This window comes from Cyclopterus lumpus, chromosome 11 (genome assembly GCF_009769545.1).
Source record: "Cyclopterus lumpus isolate fCycLum1 chromosome 11, fCycLum1.pri, whole genome shotgun sequence".
In the NCBI taxonomy this organism is placed as follows: domain Eukaryota; kingdom Metazoa; phylum Chordata; class Actinopteri; order Perciformes; family Cyclopteridae; genus Cyclopterus; species Cyclopterus lumpus.
Window position 1 is genome coordinate 17423831 of NC_046976.1, and position 18398 is coordinate 17442228.

The following is an 18398-nucleotide window of genomic DNA, read 5'->3' on the forward strand; positions in this document are numbered from 1 at the left end:
CATATTATATATCCAACGTCCTACTATAGTGTAAATAGTCCAAAACAATCTATATTGATAAATACAGTTAAGAGGGAAAAATGCATATTTATTTTTGGGGTTGACTCTCTTTATTGTATTTGTATAAAGTCCCCGACAAATGAATTGCCTAAACTACTCTATTCAGTGGTAAATAAAAATAAGCACAAGATTTAGTATTACAGGAATGAATTCAAATGTCTCTGGCTCCACCTGGTGGAGAATTTAGGGAGATGCACTCTCTGGCTCTATACCATTTAAATAAAATGGAATAATTGTTGTTGAATGAATTTAATAAATCATTAAATATTCCTCAATTATATAGTTTGACCTCAATAAATGATCTGAAATACTCCCCCCCCCCCCCCATCTGTCACACATAAAAGACAAAGTGGAAAAACTGAAAGGACCTACAGCAAAAAGACTTTAATTTGTAAATATCCATTGATGTTTATTACAATAAAGTACGGGGACTTTTTACTGTGTCTAGTTTCTTGAGCACCAGTTTCTCAGAATTGACTTGTGTAAAAAAACACAAAAAAAACAACACAAAACTTGTTGTTGAAACTGAATTTAACGTCAAGTGTACACAAAAAAAACAACCCACCAAAGGCTCAATGTAACACGATCATCAATAAGAATATTGTCCCGTTTCACCGGCAAAAACAAAAATGTTGAAAGAGATCTTCCGTGACTTTTGTAACTTGCCGTCTGTGTGTCATGTCACCAAAAAAAGAAATGTCTCTAAAAAAAAATTGAAGTAAAAAATAAATAAAAATCAATATCTGTATTTTGTGGAATAGTCCTTTGGAGACACCACCAGACCTCTTCCTTTTCTGGCTCCCCGGTACACCGTTTCCACAATGTCTATCATCTCCTGCTTGTCCTCCATCGTCCAGTTGATCTTGTTGTTGTTTCCAGTCCCCAAATCAATCATGATGTGTTTGTTCCTGGAAACGAAAACAACAACAACATTGAAGTTCTGTCGTTCCTCAACGGTGACATACAGGAGAGAGAAGTTCCTCGTACAGCAACCGGCTTCAATCGACGTCACGACATCGGTTCTGATATTTGGAAATCGAGGCCGTCACGTGACTCACCTGAAAAAGAACATGACGGTGCAGGGGTCGTACAACTCGTACATCTTGTTGAAGTCGGGCACCTCTGTGATGTCCACCAGGTAGATGACTGCGAAGTTCTTCACCTGTCGGGACGTACGCAGAATAGTAAACCGTCAATGTACAATTTTTGAACGGGGGAAAAGTTAGTTTATGGATTAAACAAAACAAATTATCTTGGGACGACGTTTTTATGATGTCAAATGACAGTATTTGCTTTGCAAGCTCGCACGACCACGCGTGAAATAATTTGGGTTATTGCCGTCGTCTCTTAACACACAAGCAAGAGCACATTTCCCCCACGTGTTTATTCTTTGGCTTTTGATTAAGAACGAGAGCTGCCTTGTTGTTTTCAGCATTTTATTTCATTTATTATTCATCTGATCTGTTGATGTGGTTCTTTTATGTTTTTAGTTTTGATTATACGACACTTTAGCCGCCTGCTTTTAAATGTGCTTCAGAAACTATTATTCCTACTGTTACCTGCAATACCTCACCTTGTTAGTGCACCAGTATTAACAACGAGCATACCGGAGCTTCAAAAAGAGTATAAAGTTACATCTTTAAAGAAAGTATTGCAATGCCGCATCTTTTTAACAGCTTTCATAGATTTGGGCGGCATGTCCTGAAAACGGTCTACAAGCGGCGGACTGAGACTAACACAACCCCAACAATACATTTTAAATATGTGTTCAGCTTTAATCTGACGGGGGCAGCTGAATATGAAAAATATATAAAATACATTTGATCAAAGAGAGCTTGTCTCAACAGAATTTCAGCGGCATTATTTCAGCTGCTTCAACAATGTAGTCAAATTAAACGTGATCACTAAAACGCCGTTAAAAACACATTCGGGCTCATTTTAAAAACTAAATTCTGAAGCTGCACCTCGATCCCGCTCGCTCAGAAATATTCATTTATAAATATCCAAAGTCACAGGAATCATGTTCAGTGTACATAAAACAAATGTACTTCGACAAAAGAAGAAGAGAAAAAAAGAAAAGGATAAGCAGACGTTTTGCACCGAGAAAGACTTAAAAACACAAACGCGGTAACTTCAGATTCAAACTAATATCAAAGCAGGATTTAGGATTCTAACCGGTGCATTTCTGCACTGCGATATGCAATTTAATACGGACTGAAATAAATAAGGAATTAAAACTGTGCGAGGGCGGAGACGAAGACAAAGTGAGGAAGTGAGCAAGTACGCTTCACACGGGTCGGGACTGCTAATTCCATTGTTTACACTACAAAACAAATCTAAAATCAACCAGGACAGAAATCTTAATGATTGCCACTTTAATTTTTAATGTATATGTGTGTATAGCCCAAAAATCACAACACACACACCTCCAAATAAACCTTTAACCGGTAGAAAAAGGGGAAGTGGCCTCTCTTTCTTGAATAAACCCAGTTTATGGTTCATTAACTTTGTGTACACAACACATCTTGGTTGGCTTCTGACGCGGATCACGTGCGACGTCGCCCTCTGAGGGAAAAGCTTGAACATCACACTCATGTCATCAACAACAACAACAACAACAACAACAACAACACGTCGGAGCAGACATGACTCAAACCTTTTCCGCGATGCTGTAGAGAACCTCGTCCATCTTCATGCACGTCGGGTCCCAGTCGTGGCCGAAGCGGATCACGAGGACCCGGTCCTCTTCGGACAGGATGGCCTGGTCCACCTGCCAGCCGTTGTGGAGATGCGGTAGCATGTACGACATCTTGATCCCGAGTCAGACACCTGAAACACACGCAAACAGGATGTTAGCTCGCATCACGTTGAAGGGACAGCAATGTTTGCTAACGTTAGCTTACGGCTAGGTTAGCTCGCGAGCTTGAATTAACGTCCCGGAAAAGGGGAAACAATGGAACTTAATATATAATAAGAATAAGAGAACAATAAACCTAAAAACGTACCTTTGATTTAAAAAAAAAAAGAAAGAAAAGGGAACGCGTATTGAAAACGTCGCTTGATGACGACGAAGAGACAAAACCCCGTTAGCCGCTTCTGCTGTGTACTTTTTCGTAAATGTTACGTTCTTTGCGCGTTACGTCATCAACCCGGCGACAACGCGTGCGCGACGTGATTGCGTCACGCGTACGCGTGGGCCTTTTTTTTTGTATTACAAAAATGATATTCATGATCTTATGATTTTGTGGAGTTTAAAATCAAGATTATCTGGGATATTTTACTCAGTCGTCATATAAATAATCTTAATACTTAATAATACAAAAAATCTATCAATCAAAATATACTAAATATACAAAAAGAAGACCATCTTCATATAACACTGGTATGAAGATGGACTACTTGTTTTTGACTTATTTAATGTTTCTAACATTTCTCCAATCAATACAATGACCTAACTTTTGCCATAAGATAGATAGATAGATAGATATATAGATACTTTATTCATCCCCAGGGGGGAATTTGTTTGTAATATATACAATACAATAAAATAGCAGGGCAGGCCATATTACATTTAAGAATTTAAATAATAAAGGAAAAGATCAAAATAAAAGTGTATACAGTGTATCTAAATGTATATAAAGTGAAAGCGGTGCAAAGTTTATTGATGTTGTTCAATTTGAGGACGATCTGGCCAGAGGAGATTTATTATAAAGTCTAATTGCTGTTAGCAGGAATGTTCTCCTGTGTCAGGAATGTTCTCCTGTATCAGGAATGAATGTTCTCCTGTGTCAGGAATGAATGTTCTCCTGTGTCAGGAATGTTCTCCTGTATCAGGAATGTTCTCCTGTGTCAGGAATGTTCTCCTGTATCAGGAATGAATGTTCTCCTGTGTCAGGAATGTTCTCCTGTATCAGGAATGTTCTCCTGTGTCAGGAATGTTCTCCTGTATCAGGAATGAATGTTCTCCTGTGTCAGGAATGTTCTCCTGTATCAGGAATGTTCTCCTGTGTAAGGAATGTTCTCCTGTATCAGGAATGAATGTTCTCCTGTGTCAGGAATGTTCTCCTGTATCAGGAATGTTCTCCTGTGTCAGGAATGTTCTCCTGTATCAGGAATGAATGTTCTCCTGTGTCAGGAATGTTCTCCTGTATCAGGAATGTTCTCCTGTGTAAGGAATGTTCTCCTGTATCAGGAATGAATGTTCTCCTGTGTCAGGAATGTTCTCCTGTATCAGGAATGTTCTCCTGTGTAAGGAATGTTCTCCTGTATCAGGAATGAATGTTCTCCTGTGTCAGGAATGTTCTCCTGTATCTGTCCTTGTGAGCTGAAGCAGTCTGTTGGAGAACGTGCTCCGCTGTCCCTGCAGTAGAAGGTGGAGAGGGTGGTCCGGGTTCTCCATTATGGACAAACATTTCTTCGGTGTCCTCCTCTCCACCATCTGTTCCAGGAAAGTCCTGTTCTGCTGCACACATCAAAGGATCCAAGTTTCCTCAAGAGGTGTGTTGTGTGGAGGAGACAGATGAGGGCTGTAAACTAAACCTATTGACCTATCGTTGGCCCTCTCCAGGGAGCCCCCTGCTCGTCTCCCTCCAACCTTGAAGCCGGTTATCTGCTTCATTCCGCTCCACACCTCCCTCACATTGTTCTGCTGGAGTTCGGCCTCTAGCTTCCTCCTGTAGGAGTCCTTGCACTCCCTGAGCTTCACCTCCAGGTGACGCTGGACTCTCTTGAGCTCTGAACGCTGCTTTCTTCTTATTAAAGAACAGAAAGTCATTACTTTAAGTGTCTTTGAGTGTCTAGAAAAGCGCTATATAAATTCAAAATATTATTATTATTACTTATCTTCAGTGATCGTAATAGTGGAAATTATTTGATAGACACCATTTCTTTGTACCTTTTGGGAAGTTCCACCACAACTGCAGGCTCTCTGTGTTAATTATACATCCATTGTATGCATTTAAAACAATTTCATTTCCTAATTTCTTTTCTTCTAATTCCTCGTCTCGGGCCATCTTAGACAGAGAAAAAAAATGCATCTCATTGTGGGATGACTCATTTTCCATTTCATTAGGATAAGTATATAAATTGTGCCTCTGCGTAAACATTTGTACCAGTTAGCACGCGGCATCGAGACGCAAAGACAAAACATTTATTGTTGTGCAAAACCTGACGGTACAAATAGAAAGAACAATAAAACAAAAGGTTCGAAGGTTATAAGAAAAACATTCCAGTCTATGACATAGCAGCACATTATGGCACTCCTTAGAGCATGAATCATTATTAGATGTGTTTATATCTCTCATTCCACCACTCTCGACTACACAATCACGTCACCGTGGTTTCCAGTACGGACAAATGATTAACAAAGTCTGACTCACGTTAGACTATTTGGTCGAGGACACATGATTTGTATAACAACAGTTTGACAATTTCACGATAAAATTAAGATCTATATCCTGACTACGATCAACACTGTAATCATCCCTTAAAGCTGAAAATAAAAGGCATTTCTAACTCTGAATGGCTGTTGTTGTTGTTGTTGTTTTTTTAGATTGCACAACATCAGGCTTCAGCCTTCTGATCACGTCTGAAACCGTCTCTCCATCTAAATCTCTGCTGAAAAGAGACGTCCTCTGCTATGAAATCACACCCGGTTCAGCCATGCGGTTCAGGTTTTCACGAGCCCACTTCAGGCCAGAAGGAGGCGCGAGGAACATTCACATATTTTCCGGGCACAGAATTTCTCGACCAGCGTTTCTTTGAACGTCCCCACGACGTTCGGAGAAACCCACCGAGGTACGTGGCTATTCCCCGCGAGGCGGTATGAAAAAGTTTGTGCACAACAATGTCTTACGATCCCCGAGGAGCGTTGATGCTCGGCTGGAGCGGAAGGCGTTGTGACGGGGTCGAGGTAGGGGGGGGGGGGTGGAGGAGGAGGGGGGGGGATCCTGCAGCTCCTAGACGGCGGGATGCTCCGGGCACGAGCGATTCACCTCGAACCACTCGTCGATGCACCTGAAACCGGAAGAGGAGTGGGAGGTTAGCTGAATTACATTTAGCTGGAATAATCACAATAAAAGAAATCTCTATTCTTTTTATCCAATTGTCTCTTATTTGATACATGATCTAATTACCTTGATGGCAATGTGTGTGTTTGCCATCAAGGTAGTTGCATTCACAAGTTGATATTAGTGGTATTATAGTTGTGACCTCTTGCTGCGCCTATTTCTTTTTAAGATATATATATATATATATGTATATATATATATATATAAATATATATATATGTATAAATATAAAAATATATATTTATTTATATATATATATATATATTTATTCATACATATAAATATATATATATATGTATAAATATAAAAATATATATTTATATATATATATATTTATTCATACATATAAATATATATATATAAATAAATATATATATAAATAATAAATATATATAAAAATATATATATATTGGCTCCCTCCAAAAGGGAACAAAACGCCCTTTGAAGCTGACTAACTAGCCGTTTACCAGAAGGTGGTGCAAGCTTCATATTCAGCATGCAGACGAGAGGGTGGTGTCAATCCTCTCTTGTTACTCACAGCAAAACAGTGCAGTAACAAGAGAAAGTTATTATAAAAAATGTCTCATTCAACATTTTGGTTGTACTTAGCTCCGCCCTCTTTTGGTTACTAAAACCAAGATGGCGAGGGCCCTAAAATGTCAAATTCAAGGCCCCAAAGTTACTCCACGGTGAATACGTGTACTTTTTACATACATACAGTTATTGCATCGCTATTGACAAGCTAGTAACATCTGTATTACAGGAATAATTTGACAGTGTGAGATATATATACGCTTGTTTTTCTTTCTCTCAAAAAGAAGACCGATGTCTGATGTTTCTATTCTAAAAATGAAGCTTTAGTTTGCTTTTGGAAGTCCTGACTGTTTACACTGGGTGCATTTTGTGCATTTCCTCAAACTATTTCCAACCACAATCTGTTTATTGATGTGTGTGTGTGTGTGTGTGTGTGTGTGTGTGTGTGTGTGTTAGTTACCCTTTGTGGTAGATACAGAGGCAGGGCAGCCTGGCAATGGTGTCTCCCTGCTCCAGCTCATCTAAACAGATGGCACATTCCCCAGAGTCTCTGGACAGGATGTCCTCTAAGAAAGATAATATGAGACAAACTGAGGGAAGAGTCGTCTTCGCACACCAAAACCCGTGCGTCAGATGTTCAGCGCAGTCACCGAATCCTGCGCAAACCATCCGTTCAACCCGTGGTACCAGAATCCCAGATGAGAACCTGGGTGTCCCTCTTCAGAAAGTCCAGCCCGTCTCCAGTGGGGGAGTAGCTTGTGTTACTTGGAACATAGTTTTAGTTTGTGCTATCCTCTTTATACAACTGCTCGGTGGCACATTTCAATGACAGGTATGATTTAGTGTGGCATGTTTGCCTGTATTTTAAACCGCGACGGGGCTCCGAGCGTCAAACACCTGAGGCGAAGGAGTAACTAGTAACTCTTTGTGGATTTCTATGTGCTCATTTCATAAAAATGAATCCTGCACGACAGGTAAGATGAGACTCTAGTGAAAAATGTGCATTGTTTGAGAGGGAATGATAATGGGACGACTGCACCGGCGCACACCGAGCAGTCTGTGAACTGCATGCACTGTGCATGTGTCAGTGTTTGCCTTTTTCCTGTGTGTGTGTGTGTGTGTGTGTGTGTGTTACCGGCAGGAAGTCAAACACAGTCCACACAAATACATATAGGCGGCTGCATATCGGCATGGACCACATTGCGTAACGTCCAGTACGGGTGTATCTCTGTGGCTAATGAGTTCCTCTGCAGTCTATCTACGAATCCTTTTAATGCGAGACTTATATATATATATATTATATATATTAATTCATGATCATCCTCGCGATCCAGTTGCAGAAACAATACGACTCAGCATTGTGACTATAAGGAAGGGAACAGAGCGAATGTTTGTACTGCATTCAAGTACAACTTTGATGTACTTGTACTGGATGACCTCCACTCTACCTTATACTTCTACCATCTATCTTTTTACATTAAGCTACTGCGACTTCTATTTCAGTAAAGCATCTGATCTACACCAGCATTCACCATTGTTCAGTTTGGCCGCATTCTTCTCGCGCGTCTATTTTGAACAAAAATTAACAAAAACCCGAACAATAACAGATTAACGTGTAAGCTGCGGGCCCGAAACCCTCTTTGTACTTTCACCCCCCCCTCCTTACTGTTGTAGGTGAGCCGCGTTTTGCTGAAACACATGAGCAGGTGCTTCTCTATTTCGTCCGAGGCCATAAACTTGGAGCAAACGGGACAGTGGAAGCCTGCGGAAGAAAAGAAAAAAAAACACAAAAAGGGAAGAACATGAGGTGCCAACTTCTCTCTCTCATTACTTTTTATTGATATGTAGACAACAGAGGGCGCGGGGGACAGCCGTCATGAGTTTGATCTCGCGTAGACCCGCATGGTGTCTCGCTCTCTGTCGGCTGTAAACAACTTTATGCACCGCGTGTATGAAATGTACAAAGTCGGTTATAAATCCCCCCCCCGCCCCTGTGCATCTCCTCAGCTGCATAAATATTGATACGCCACGCGGGCCCGCTTGACCCGCTTGACCCGGCGTTCTGTCTCGCATTATAACACCTTTCGGTCGAGAGGGTGACAACAAATGCTGTATATGTGCGGTCGGTGATTATCTCCGCGTCTGGTGTGCAGCCTCGTGTTGTGCGTGGTGTCATGTGTTTGTGAAGCAGGGTAATCTTGTGGGCGCACGATGTCAGGCCTGCAGGGGAAACAATCACATGGACTTGAGGAGCAGAGGTTATTAAAGTGGTTATAGGACGTCCTCATCTGGGAATTTACAGGAAATTATTATTTTTTTATTGACCCACGTTATGAAGGAGGAGGAAATTGAGCTCCAACGTCAATAAGGATTCAGGAAACACACTGTAAAATGGAGCTTTTTTTTTCTTCTTCCAATGACAGTCCTTTTTTGTTTTTTGTTTTGTTGACAACCGACCGGTTGACAAACTTGCACATTCAGGAAGTGTTTGTGTGCACGTGTCAGACTATGTGTAACCAGCAGGAAGCTCTTCTCCGCTGACCTACATAATGCACTCTTCCTTCTCAGTCGGAGAGAAAAACACCGGCCATGTTTAGAGGCGAGAGGAGACAGTGAAGTGCGGCGCAGCCACCTGTGGCTACAATAAAAGTGCTAAACAAAGGGCTCAGTCAGTCATCAGACTGCTATTACCATACGCCAGGTGTTATGTGTCTGAATGGAAAAATACTAAGCGACTTTGACAGTAATGGGCAGCCTATAGCTTATCATATCTTCAACATGAGCTGACATGTTGACTCTAAACGGTACCGGGGTGTCATAAGCACAGTAATAACACCAGAAATGTTACAGTTATGCCACGTGAGATGAAACAATGTCCCTCGGGATAAGATAAGGACACTCAACAGTGTACTAAAAACCACAAACAATAACAATTATTGTTATTTTTAAGTTCTTAAAAAAAGGGCACAGAGCAATAACAGATTACTGGTTTGCATATGACTGACTTCTTTCCATATGTGTTATGAAGTTACTGTTAACGATCTTACCTCCCAGCAGGTGAGGGGACAGGTGGGCCGGAAGGGACCCGATGAGCAACCGGTGGCCCTCAGGTGGCAGCTCGCTCTCCTCGTCACCGTCCGTGCCATCGAGGCTCTGATTCAGTACGTGTGAGCCTGACCTGCTGCCAGCCGGTATACTGAGACCCGAGCTGGTTGGCCCTCCACCAGTGTAACGGATCCGGGGGCCATCTGGTCCATTGGTGTACCTAAACCCCGCAATCCGTCCCCCTCCGCTGGAGTTTCCAGATGGGAGATCGGAGCTGGAATAAGCCCGAGTTCTGCCATCAAACACGGGGCTGCTCTGTTTGGCCCCCATGCTGCCTCGAGTCTTTGTGTGTGTGTGTGTGTGTGTGTGTGTGTGTGTGTATATGTGTGTTTAAAGTATTTAGCCACGACACATGGTTTCAGTGAGTTCTGAAAAAAACCTGACACCAACAAAGGAAGCGAAGCCTAACACGCGAACGACATCAATAACAACAACAACAACGACGGCGAGGTGATCCAACATCCTAAAGTTGTCATGGTGCGTAAAGTGCGCACTTTCTGAAGCGTAACATCATGTCCAAATGGTTGTTTGTTTTTGTTGTTTTTTTCTTGGCAGAGCCCTTCCCCTTTTTTTTGTTTGAAAAAAATAAAAAATATAAAAGTAAAAAATCTCTTCAGATAAAAGTCGTGCGTTTCTCCACCTCGGGCGAGGACATTGGCGCAAGTGTTGCCTCGCAGCGCGTCCGGTGCACGTTTTTTGTTGTTTTTTGTGCTCAACTGTGTTGCCGTCTGGAAAGAAAAATAAAAGCAGGGATTGCCCTCCTCCTCCTCCTCCTCCTCCTCCTCTCTGCGAGGCGGCGACGTCAAACTACCCATGAGTTCACCATGACACCGCCTTCAAAATAAAAGTCGTGAACGCACCTTTTACAGAACCGGAAGTCACTGTAGTAGAGAATTGGACTAAGGCTGTATGTAGCCACTGCAGTTGTGTAAAGTAATTAAGTGATTGTACTAAAGTATTACTATTTTGAGGTATTCATACTTTTACTTAATAAACGGATCAGAAGACTTCTTCCCCCCCACAGATTATTGGATCATCGTATTGGTGCATTAACAAAAGATACTTAAATAATGCAGTTGGTAGGTGGAGCTCATTTTAACTGCTTCATACACTTCTGCGTGGTTTAATCCATATACTGTATATGAGGAGGATTGATCTGTAAAAGTGCATCATATTTTAAATCTTAATATGCAATGTAACTATCGCAAAAGCAGAAAGAAGTACATAAACCTCAAAAACGGACATCTTTTTTGTGATTTTCTTTTACATTGAAGGTCAAGACACCGCTTCCGGTCTGCAGTGGCATCCTCATTGTTTCAGCTTCACGCCCCCCGTCAGGTGGCACGTGACGTCAATCCCAGTAACACCAGCGGGCCGTGCTGTTGGCGGCAGGTCACCAGTCCACTCTTTTGACATGGAGAGAAAAACCTCCTTGTTTGTTGTTTTTGTGTTGCATTAACGTAAACAAGAGAAGAAACAACAACACGATACGAACGCCGTTCACGCGGGTTTATTGAACAATTTAACACACACCGGAGGACCCACAGAAGATACACTGCATGAGACACATTCAAACAGGCAATAAAAAGACACACATTTACAAGCCAAAGTAAACAGGCTAAAGATAAAAACCTCTGAAACAGTCTCGCTTGTGGGTGGTTGAAGGCCTGAAGCATTGCAGTGCACTGGATGTGACAGACAACAACACACTGTGAGATTAGCAGGCGAAAAGGGGTGTCCGTCAGTAAATATCTCCTCTCCCACCCCCCTGTCATACCAATCAGGGATTTGGGTGTATATTTAATATGAATGTTTTGTTTTTTTGTGGTTAAGGGGATAAAAACTCGAGTTCTTTTTTTCTAGATTTAGGGTATCTCATCGAATTGTGCTGAGAAAAGAGGACGAAACTGCCGAAAACCACCGACAACCAGGACGACTATACGGGACAGAAGAACGAAGGTGTCACGTGACGGCGAGACACCCCAAATGGAGAAGGGCTTATAAGCTGCAGCACGGGCCTTTTGTTTTGATGGTCACGTGACAGTAACATTGATTTGGAAAGAAAAAGAAAAAAAAACGACCTCATGACGTTTAACTTTCTTTGAGGTGCACTACCTTAGAAACATTAAGAAACACACCTCTAGAAATGAGCCATGCTACCGTGAAGCTGCACACTTTGATTTCCACACGAGGTGTAAAAAAACAAACAAAAAAAACACAACGCTTTCGATTATAACCTAGAGACAAAGACTATTTTAACCGTGTGTTTGAAACCGGATAGCTCCGAGAGCTTCCCCCCCATCTGACTCTATGTCTCGGCTCCCTCCCCGTTCCCCTCCGTGAAAGTGGAAAAAACGTTACGCCTCCTTCCCTCCTTCCTTCCCTCCTCCTTCCCTCCTTCCTTCCCTCCTTCCTTCCCTCCTTTTATCTGCAACACTCCAGTCGCCTCAAGCGGCCACAAACCGTCAGCTTTCACCCATTTGTATTTAAACTATAGCTCTGGGGCATCCTCTGTGTCAACTGACAGGCAGAGAAAGTAGGTTATCCGTCACATTCATCTCCTAAGCCACAGGGTGGGGTGGGGGGTGTGGGGGGGGGGTGGGGGGGGGGAGGAATGTGTGCATTGCGGTAACAGCTGACTGTTTTTCTGCATAACAAAGCCAGCTGAGGCTGATGTAATATTGCTGCTTAACTAACCAGATAGTGAATGATTACGATAGTTGCTCATGTAGCCCCAATGTGTGTGTGTGTGTGTGTGTGCGTGTGTGTGTGCGTGTGTGCGTGTGTTGGAGGGGGGCGGGGGAGGGGCAGGGGTCAACAGAGTGCACTCTTTGGGAAGCAAAAGCCACTGAGACATTCAAGAACATGGCGGTGCATTGGTTAGCGAGTTGGCCGTAAGTGTGTGTGTTTGGGTCGATTCGTCGATGAGCCGCTCGCCCCCACAGCCGCAGGCCTCTTCTTGGGGGGTTGGGGGGGGGGGGGGGGGAATCACTGTTGGCTGACCCCCATCTGCTGGTGGTCTGGCCCCGGTTCCCCCTCCATGTCAGCGTGGTAATGCTCGAAACTGTCGTCTTCTATGTCGGGCAGACCCAGCAGCTGACGGGGGGGGGGGGGGAGCAGGTTGAGTTATACAGGTTGTAACATGAAGACGTGTGTGTGTGTGTTCAGTGTGTGTGTAAAACACAAGTGCTTTCACTTTTAGGGATGTCTTGTTTATTAACGTTAACATTCGGTGGCGGGTAGAACGTGATCCACGGCCTGGTGTTCATTGTATTTTCACTTACTTTCTTATACCAAGCCCTTAAAATACCCTTAACTAATTCTTTCTTTACCCCTGAAAACGCATCAAAGACCTTTTGGGAATACTTATTATTAAAAAGTATACATTAATATAAATGATATGTGACAATCCACTAATTTCTTCATTCATTATTCATTGAAGATGCCCTTAACAATTACCTTATACACATAATTAATGTTCGCTGATTCCATGGAATTTTTGGGTAATGTAAAAATAAGTTTATAGTGATTTTTTTAAAGATCTTTAATTAGTGTGGTTTTCATTCTTCCATTTCTATTTACGAGAAAAGAAGAAAAAAATAGCTTGTGGAAAAAAAATGTCAAGCGGTGCAAATCACTCCTTAAACGTGAGATTGCATGAAAATAAAAGTACTCTCACATGTGAAAAAGCAAGAATATTCTTATGTTCTATAATCTGCTTGTTGTTTTGTAACATTTGCCAATAAGCAAAGATAACATAAAAAAATGTCATAACTCCGGGTGGAGTTGTTCGTACCGGAGAGAGAACAGAACGTATCGGGGGTTGTGACGGAGTGTGTGATGTGTGTGTGTGTGTGTGTGTGTGTGTGTGTGTGTGCGTGTGTGTGTGGAAAATGACAGTTTGTTCCCTTACAGGCCTGAAGGACGTGAAGACCTTCTCCAGCACCTCCAGCAGGGTCTTCTTCCCACAGGAGGAGATGTAGTCCTGGGCCAACTGGAGGAAGGGAAGGCAGTCCTCGCTCTCGCTCCACACGTGCTGCAGACACACACACACACACAAAAAAAAAAAAGAAAAAAAAAAGGTGAGGTAACGTGACGAAAACATTGCAACGCTTTTAACCAACGAGAATAAAAAATATAAACTATTGCCATGCTTCCTGAATGTAGTGAACCAACTTGCAGGAATTAAACCTGTAAATATGTAAAGTCAGAAGCAATGCTATCCAGACAAAAAAAGTAGAGCAAAGAAATTAAACCAAATAATATAATATATAATAATACAAAATAATATATATTATATATATTATATATTATATATTATATTATATATAATATATATATTATATTATATATTATATTATATTATATATACAATATAATATATCATACTTATATATATATATATATTATATATTATCCTTATGTATTATATTATATAATATATAATATATCATACTTATATATATATCATACTTATATCATACTTTTTTATATATATATATATATATATATATATATATATATATATATATATATATATATATATATATAGCCCTCCCCCTGAACCAATGGCTAATAATGAATTCCTTTCCAGTTTCCATTAGGCTCAGTTGTTACAAGGAAATGCATAATTTATTTATTATAACATTACCATTGCTTTAAATGTTTGGGTCGTCTCACCACTGCAGCCACTTGGTGCACGTGGAAATGCATCAGTGTTGTTCGGGTACTTTTTGTTTCAGGACTCTGTGTGCCTCGATGTAAAGTGTAAACCTCCTTTATGCCCATCAGATGAACATCTATTCAAATGCACTTCTAAAGGTAAGTCTTTCTTTCTTATCACACAGCTGTGTAGTCTGAGGGCGGAGCTGCATGGTGAGGACTTAGGTCATAAAATGCTGCTGATGGCCAATAAAACTGCATTACGTAAGAATGAATTGTATTTCCTGCTCGTATATTACATTTCCAGAGAGATTAGATGAGATTCAGATAGATAGATGTATAACATGTAATATAATAAGAATAAAAAAACAAGAATAATCAATGAAATGAAAAGTTAAATACGAAATAAACTAAATAAATAAATGATGAGTGGTGTGTATATATATATATATATATATATATATATATATATATATATATATATATATATATATATATAAAAGCAGAGGATCTTAATGAGAAGAGTCTGCCGGCTTTGCCATTAATGTTTGGGTTATATTTAACTAAAAAAAACCTTTGAGTATGATGTTTAAGTTGACTTTTTTAAGGAAATCATTTGGGTTTATTGGAATTTCAGTTCAAGATTTCAGGTGAAAATTAAGGAAGTTATATTCTTAACAGTATTTGGGTATTTAAACCACTGTTTTGAGGTAAATTAAACAATTGTAAAATGTTAATTACATTTAATATATATGCACATAACCAAGAAAACCATCCTTTAATGTACACCTTAAAATAGATTTAATAGTTCAGTTAAGGTGAACAGTCAGGTGTTCATGCCAAACATGAGGATAATGACATTTTAATACGGTACTTTTATTTATTGCCACAAAGCGAACCCGACTGTTGTTGTTGTTGTTGTTGTTGGTAATAAATGTTGCATTACCCGACCTGGATGACTGACAACCACGAGTCCTGAGGGAAAATCACAGATCTGCAAACAGCAGATGTTATGGTGGAGCCCACCTCACAGCGCCCCCCAGCGGGAGGACTCGGCAACGACACGAGAGAGAGAGAGAGAGAGAGAGAGAGAGAGAGAGACAGAGAGAGAGAGAGAGAGAGAGAGAGAGAGAGAGAGAGAGAGAGAGAGAGAGAGAGAGAGAGACAGAGAGACAGAGAGAGAGAGAGAGAGAGAGAGCGATGCCCTGCTGATAGAAGTATAGATCGAGTGTGAGTAACTAAATCCCAAGGGTCCTGCAGAGAGACAGAGAACTGTGGCGTGCGTGTGGCTGTGTGTGTCTGTGTGTGTGTGTGTGTGTCTGTGTGTGTTTGTGTGTGTGTGTGTGTGTGTGTGTGTCTGTGTGTGTGTGTGTCTGTGTGTGTGTGTGTGTTTGTGTGTGTGTGTGTGTATGTGCGTGTGTGTGCGTGTGCGTGTGTGTGTGTGCGCTGCAGCAGTTAACATGCATTATGTTCAAAAGCTGAGGTGAGGCAAACTGAGTGCTGTGAGGGAGATAAAGTGAGACGGGGAGGTGGAGAACGAAGTTGGTGGTGAGACAACTAAACACATGATGTACCTATCTGTGTTATCTAACCTCTCTCTCTCTCTCTCTCTCTCTCTACTCAAGCAGCCTTGCTCTGCCGGAGAGTCCACGGCGCGGTCGGTGTGACATAATGTGTTACCCACTGAACGGACGCCTCCCCGGGGGGGGGGGGGGGGGCTCCGGGCCTCCGGGCCTCCGGGCCTCAGGAGCTTTAGGGCTCACAGCACCGGAATGGGGGAGAACTGGCGTGGAGCCGCCGGCGAGGACGTTACATCGATATCGGAATATGAGATTAGATGTTATGTTAGATTTAGTTTGTGTTGTCTTTTCCTGGTTTTAACGTGTCACTGCAGTACAACAACAAGTTGTTCTCTCATCTGTCTTGTATCCACTTACTCTTTATATCCACATTACGGATCATTATTTACACGTGGCTGTTGTAGGGAAAACTAATTAAATAAGACTCAAATGAAGGTATTTGGTATTTCTCCACTATTTAGTGTGTTGAATCATTAGAAACCATCTGTGGAGCGTCACGCGGTTACATTTGTTAACTTTATTCTGTCTCCGCAAACATTGTTTACAAGGTTTCACTGATTATTTGGATTACGTGTTAAACAGCAGAGACCTGTCAATAATTCCATCAAAAATAAAGATATGAAAATGTTTCCTTTGTTAATTATTTACTTTACGTCTGCATAACAGCAACCTCTCTAAACAAATAAGTCAGTCAGGTTTTTATTTTATTTTTAAACTTTTTAAAGAGAATTACTCACTATAGTCTGGTGTATACAACAAAGTTTGAGCTTTTCGGACAGAAATTGCTACACATTAAAAATAATATAATGAAACATAAATTGGAAGAGAAAAGCAGCATTTGACACTCATTTATTATTTCTCAACAAACGAGTTCTGCATTTGAATATAAGAGGCCTCCTCTCTGTGTGTTCCTGATGCAACATGATGTTCTGCAGAGCTTTTATTTTGAAATTCACAGGCCTCGTGTTTTTAATAACCTGACCAGCTTGACGTTGCTGTGTTTCAGCCGGTTATCGCAGTTGATTATGATGGAGGGAGAAAAAAAAACACCATCGACTTGTGGGTGGGGTGGGGGGTGGGGGGGGGCATGTGGGTGGGGTGGGAGACGTGTGGGTGGGGTGGGCACCCAAACTGAAATGACATCATCCCACCACTCTACGCCGAAAGGCCCCCCTCCCCTCCCCGTGTCTATCAGCCGGGACCAAGAAGGACAACCCCACCTCCAACCCAACCTCGACACACCTACACAAAAACAAACACACGCGCACACGCAGCGTGTGAGAGAGAGAGAGAGAGAGAGAGAGAGAGAGAGAGAGAGATAAAGGCCCACGCAGAAGAGCTCACTCACGAAACTGTCGGTGCCGCCGGGACACAGCACGTAGAAGGAGACGCCGGGCTCTGCGTAAAAGTCGAGCCGCCTCTCGTCGTCCTCCTCGGCGAAGATGAGGTCGAACGGGTTCCCGGAGCACCACTTCTCCGCCGCCTCCACCAGATGCTTGAACTCCATCCTCCCGTTATCCGGTGCGCGGTGTCCCTGGCTCCTGGGAGCTTGATCTCTCGGTCTCTCTGGCCGTCGCGGCGATGATGATGCTCAAGACAAAAAAAACCAGCTGATCGGGCAGCAGCATCCGCAGCCTCCACTACCGCATCTTCCTCCTCTAGTGCACCGTCTGCGCGGCCCGTGAATAGAGATAACACTGTTGGTGCATATAGAACCGAGCCGGGGGTCTGGTGCTCATCCGCTCTCAAAGCCCCATTCCGCTCTTCCTCCCCACGTTATGAAACCCGCCCGTCGGTCGCGTGCATACGCAGGAGGACGCTGGGAAAAAAAAACACGAGAAAAAAAAAAAAAAAAAAAAAGAGAAAACGCGATGACGAAGAGCGGAGCCGGGCAGCGGTCCATGTCTGCAGCGCCGGAGCCTATAGGCCGGCTCAGCTGTCTCACAGTGCAGGCGGAATGACTGGGTGGTTGGGTTACCGTGCAGCCAGCAGCCTCTTATTACCTTTTTATTATTTTTTTTGCATTATGCATTGGTCCTGCAAGGGGAATCGTGTGCAGCCATGTATGCACCGCTGTGTATGTGGGGAACCCTACAGCGTCATAATAATAATAATAATACATTTAATTTCGTGATACTCAAAGACACTTTACATAACATATATATAACATCCTAAAAGCTCAAATAAATAAATAAGAATAACTAAAATACAGGTAAAACAAATAGGGACTTTGTCAGTTGCTCGGACCCTAATAAATGAAATAAAATAATAAAAACATGGAGCAACGAGTCACACATTAAAAGCAGTTCTGAACAGGTGGGTTTTGATTTGCGATTTGAATATGGAAAGATCAGTGCAGTCCCGTCATCATTAAGTAATACATGAGGAG

At 42.0% G+C, this 18398-nt stretch overlaps 3 protein-coding genes across 3 annotated transcripts; all 3 read right to left on the reverse strand.

Moving 5' to 3' along the window:
* Positions 1–419: 419 nt before the first annotated feature.
* On the reverse strand, positions 420–3203 carry txnl4a (thioredoxin-like 4A). The gene is made up of 4 exons (XM_034545931.1): positions 3066–3203; positions 2717–2889; positions 1119–1222; positions 420–968 (listed from the first exon to the last, which is right to left on the reverse strand). The coding sequence occupies exons 2-4, from the start codon at positions 2867–2869 to the stop codon at positions 797–799; spliced, it is 429 nt and encodes a 142-aa protein (XP_034401822.1). The 5' UTR covers positions 2870–2889; positions 3066–3203; the 3' UTR covers positions 420–796.
* Positions 3204–5187: 1984 nt separating this feature from the next.
* On the reverse strand, positions 5188–10555 carry LOC117739143 (E3 ubiquitin-protein ligase ZNRF2-like). The gene is made up of 4 exons (XM_034545441.1): positions 9710–10555; positions 8329–8424; positions 7123–7228; positions 5188–6075 (listed from the first exon to the last, which is right to left on the reverse strand). Exons 1-4 carry the CDS (start codon positions 10035–10037, stop codon positions 6018–6020), a joined length of 588 nt encoding a protein of 195 aa, XP_034401332.1. The 5' UTR covers positions 10038–10555; the 3' UTR covers positions 5188–6017.
* Positions 10556–11256: 701 nt separating this feature from the next.
* mturn (maturin, neural progenitor differentiation regulator homolog (Xenopus)) lies at positions 11257–17827 on the reverse strand. Its single transcript, XM_034545242.1, has 3 exons — positions 17358–17827; positions 13681–13803; positions 11257–12863 (listed from the first exon to the last, which is right to left on the reverse strand). The coding sequence occupies exons 1-3, from the start codon at positions 17514–17516 to the stop codon at positions 12756–12758; spliced, it is 390 nt and encodes a 129-aa protein (XP_034401133.1). The 5' UTR covers positions 17517–17827; the 3' UTR covers positions 11257–12755.
* Positions 17828–18398: the final 571 nt, after the last annotated feature.

Coding starts and splice junctions, on each gene's coding strand:
- txnl4a (XM_034545931.1), bottom strand. CDS start 2,869: ATGTCGTACATGCTACCGCATCTCCACAACGGCTGGCAGGTGGACCAG. Junction 1,223..2,716: donor TCTACAGCATCGCGGAAAAG/GTTTGAGTCATG, acceptor ACGTCCCGACAG/GTGAAGAACTTCGCAGTCAT. Junction 969..1,118: donor ACCGTCATGTTCTTTTTCAG/GTGAGTCACGTG, acceptor TTTCGTTTCCAG/GAACAAACACATCATGATTG.
- LOC117739143 (XM_034545441.1), bottom strand. CDS start 10,037: ATGGGGGCCAAACAGAGCAGCCCCGTGTTTGATGGCAGAACTCGGGCT. Junction 7,229..8,328: donor AACGCGGCTCACCTACAACA/GTAAGGAGGGGG, acceptor TATCTTTCTTAG/AGGACATCCTGTCCAGAGAC. Junction 6,076..7,122: donor CTCTGTATCTACCACAAAGG/GTAACTAACACA, acceptor TTCCGGTTTCAG/GTGCATCGACGAGTGGTTCG.
- mturn (XM_034545242.1), bottom strand. CDS start 17,516: ATGGAGTTCAAGCATCTGGTGGAGGCGGCGGAGAAGTGGTGCTCCGGG. Junction 13,804..17,357: donor CCGGCGGCACCGACAGTTTC/GTGAGTGAGCTC, acceptor GTGTGTCTGCAG/CACGTGTGGAGCGAGAGCGA. Junction 12,864..13,680: donor TCTTCACGTCCTTCAGGCCT/GTAAGGGAACAA, acceptor CCCCCCCGTCAG/CTGCTGGGTCTGCCCGACAT.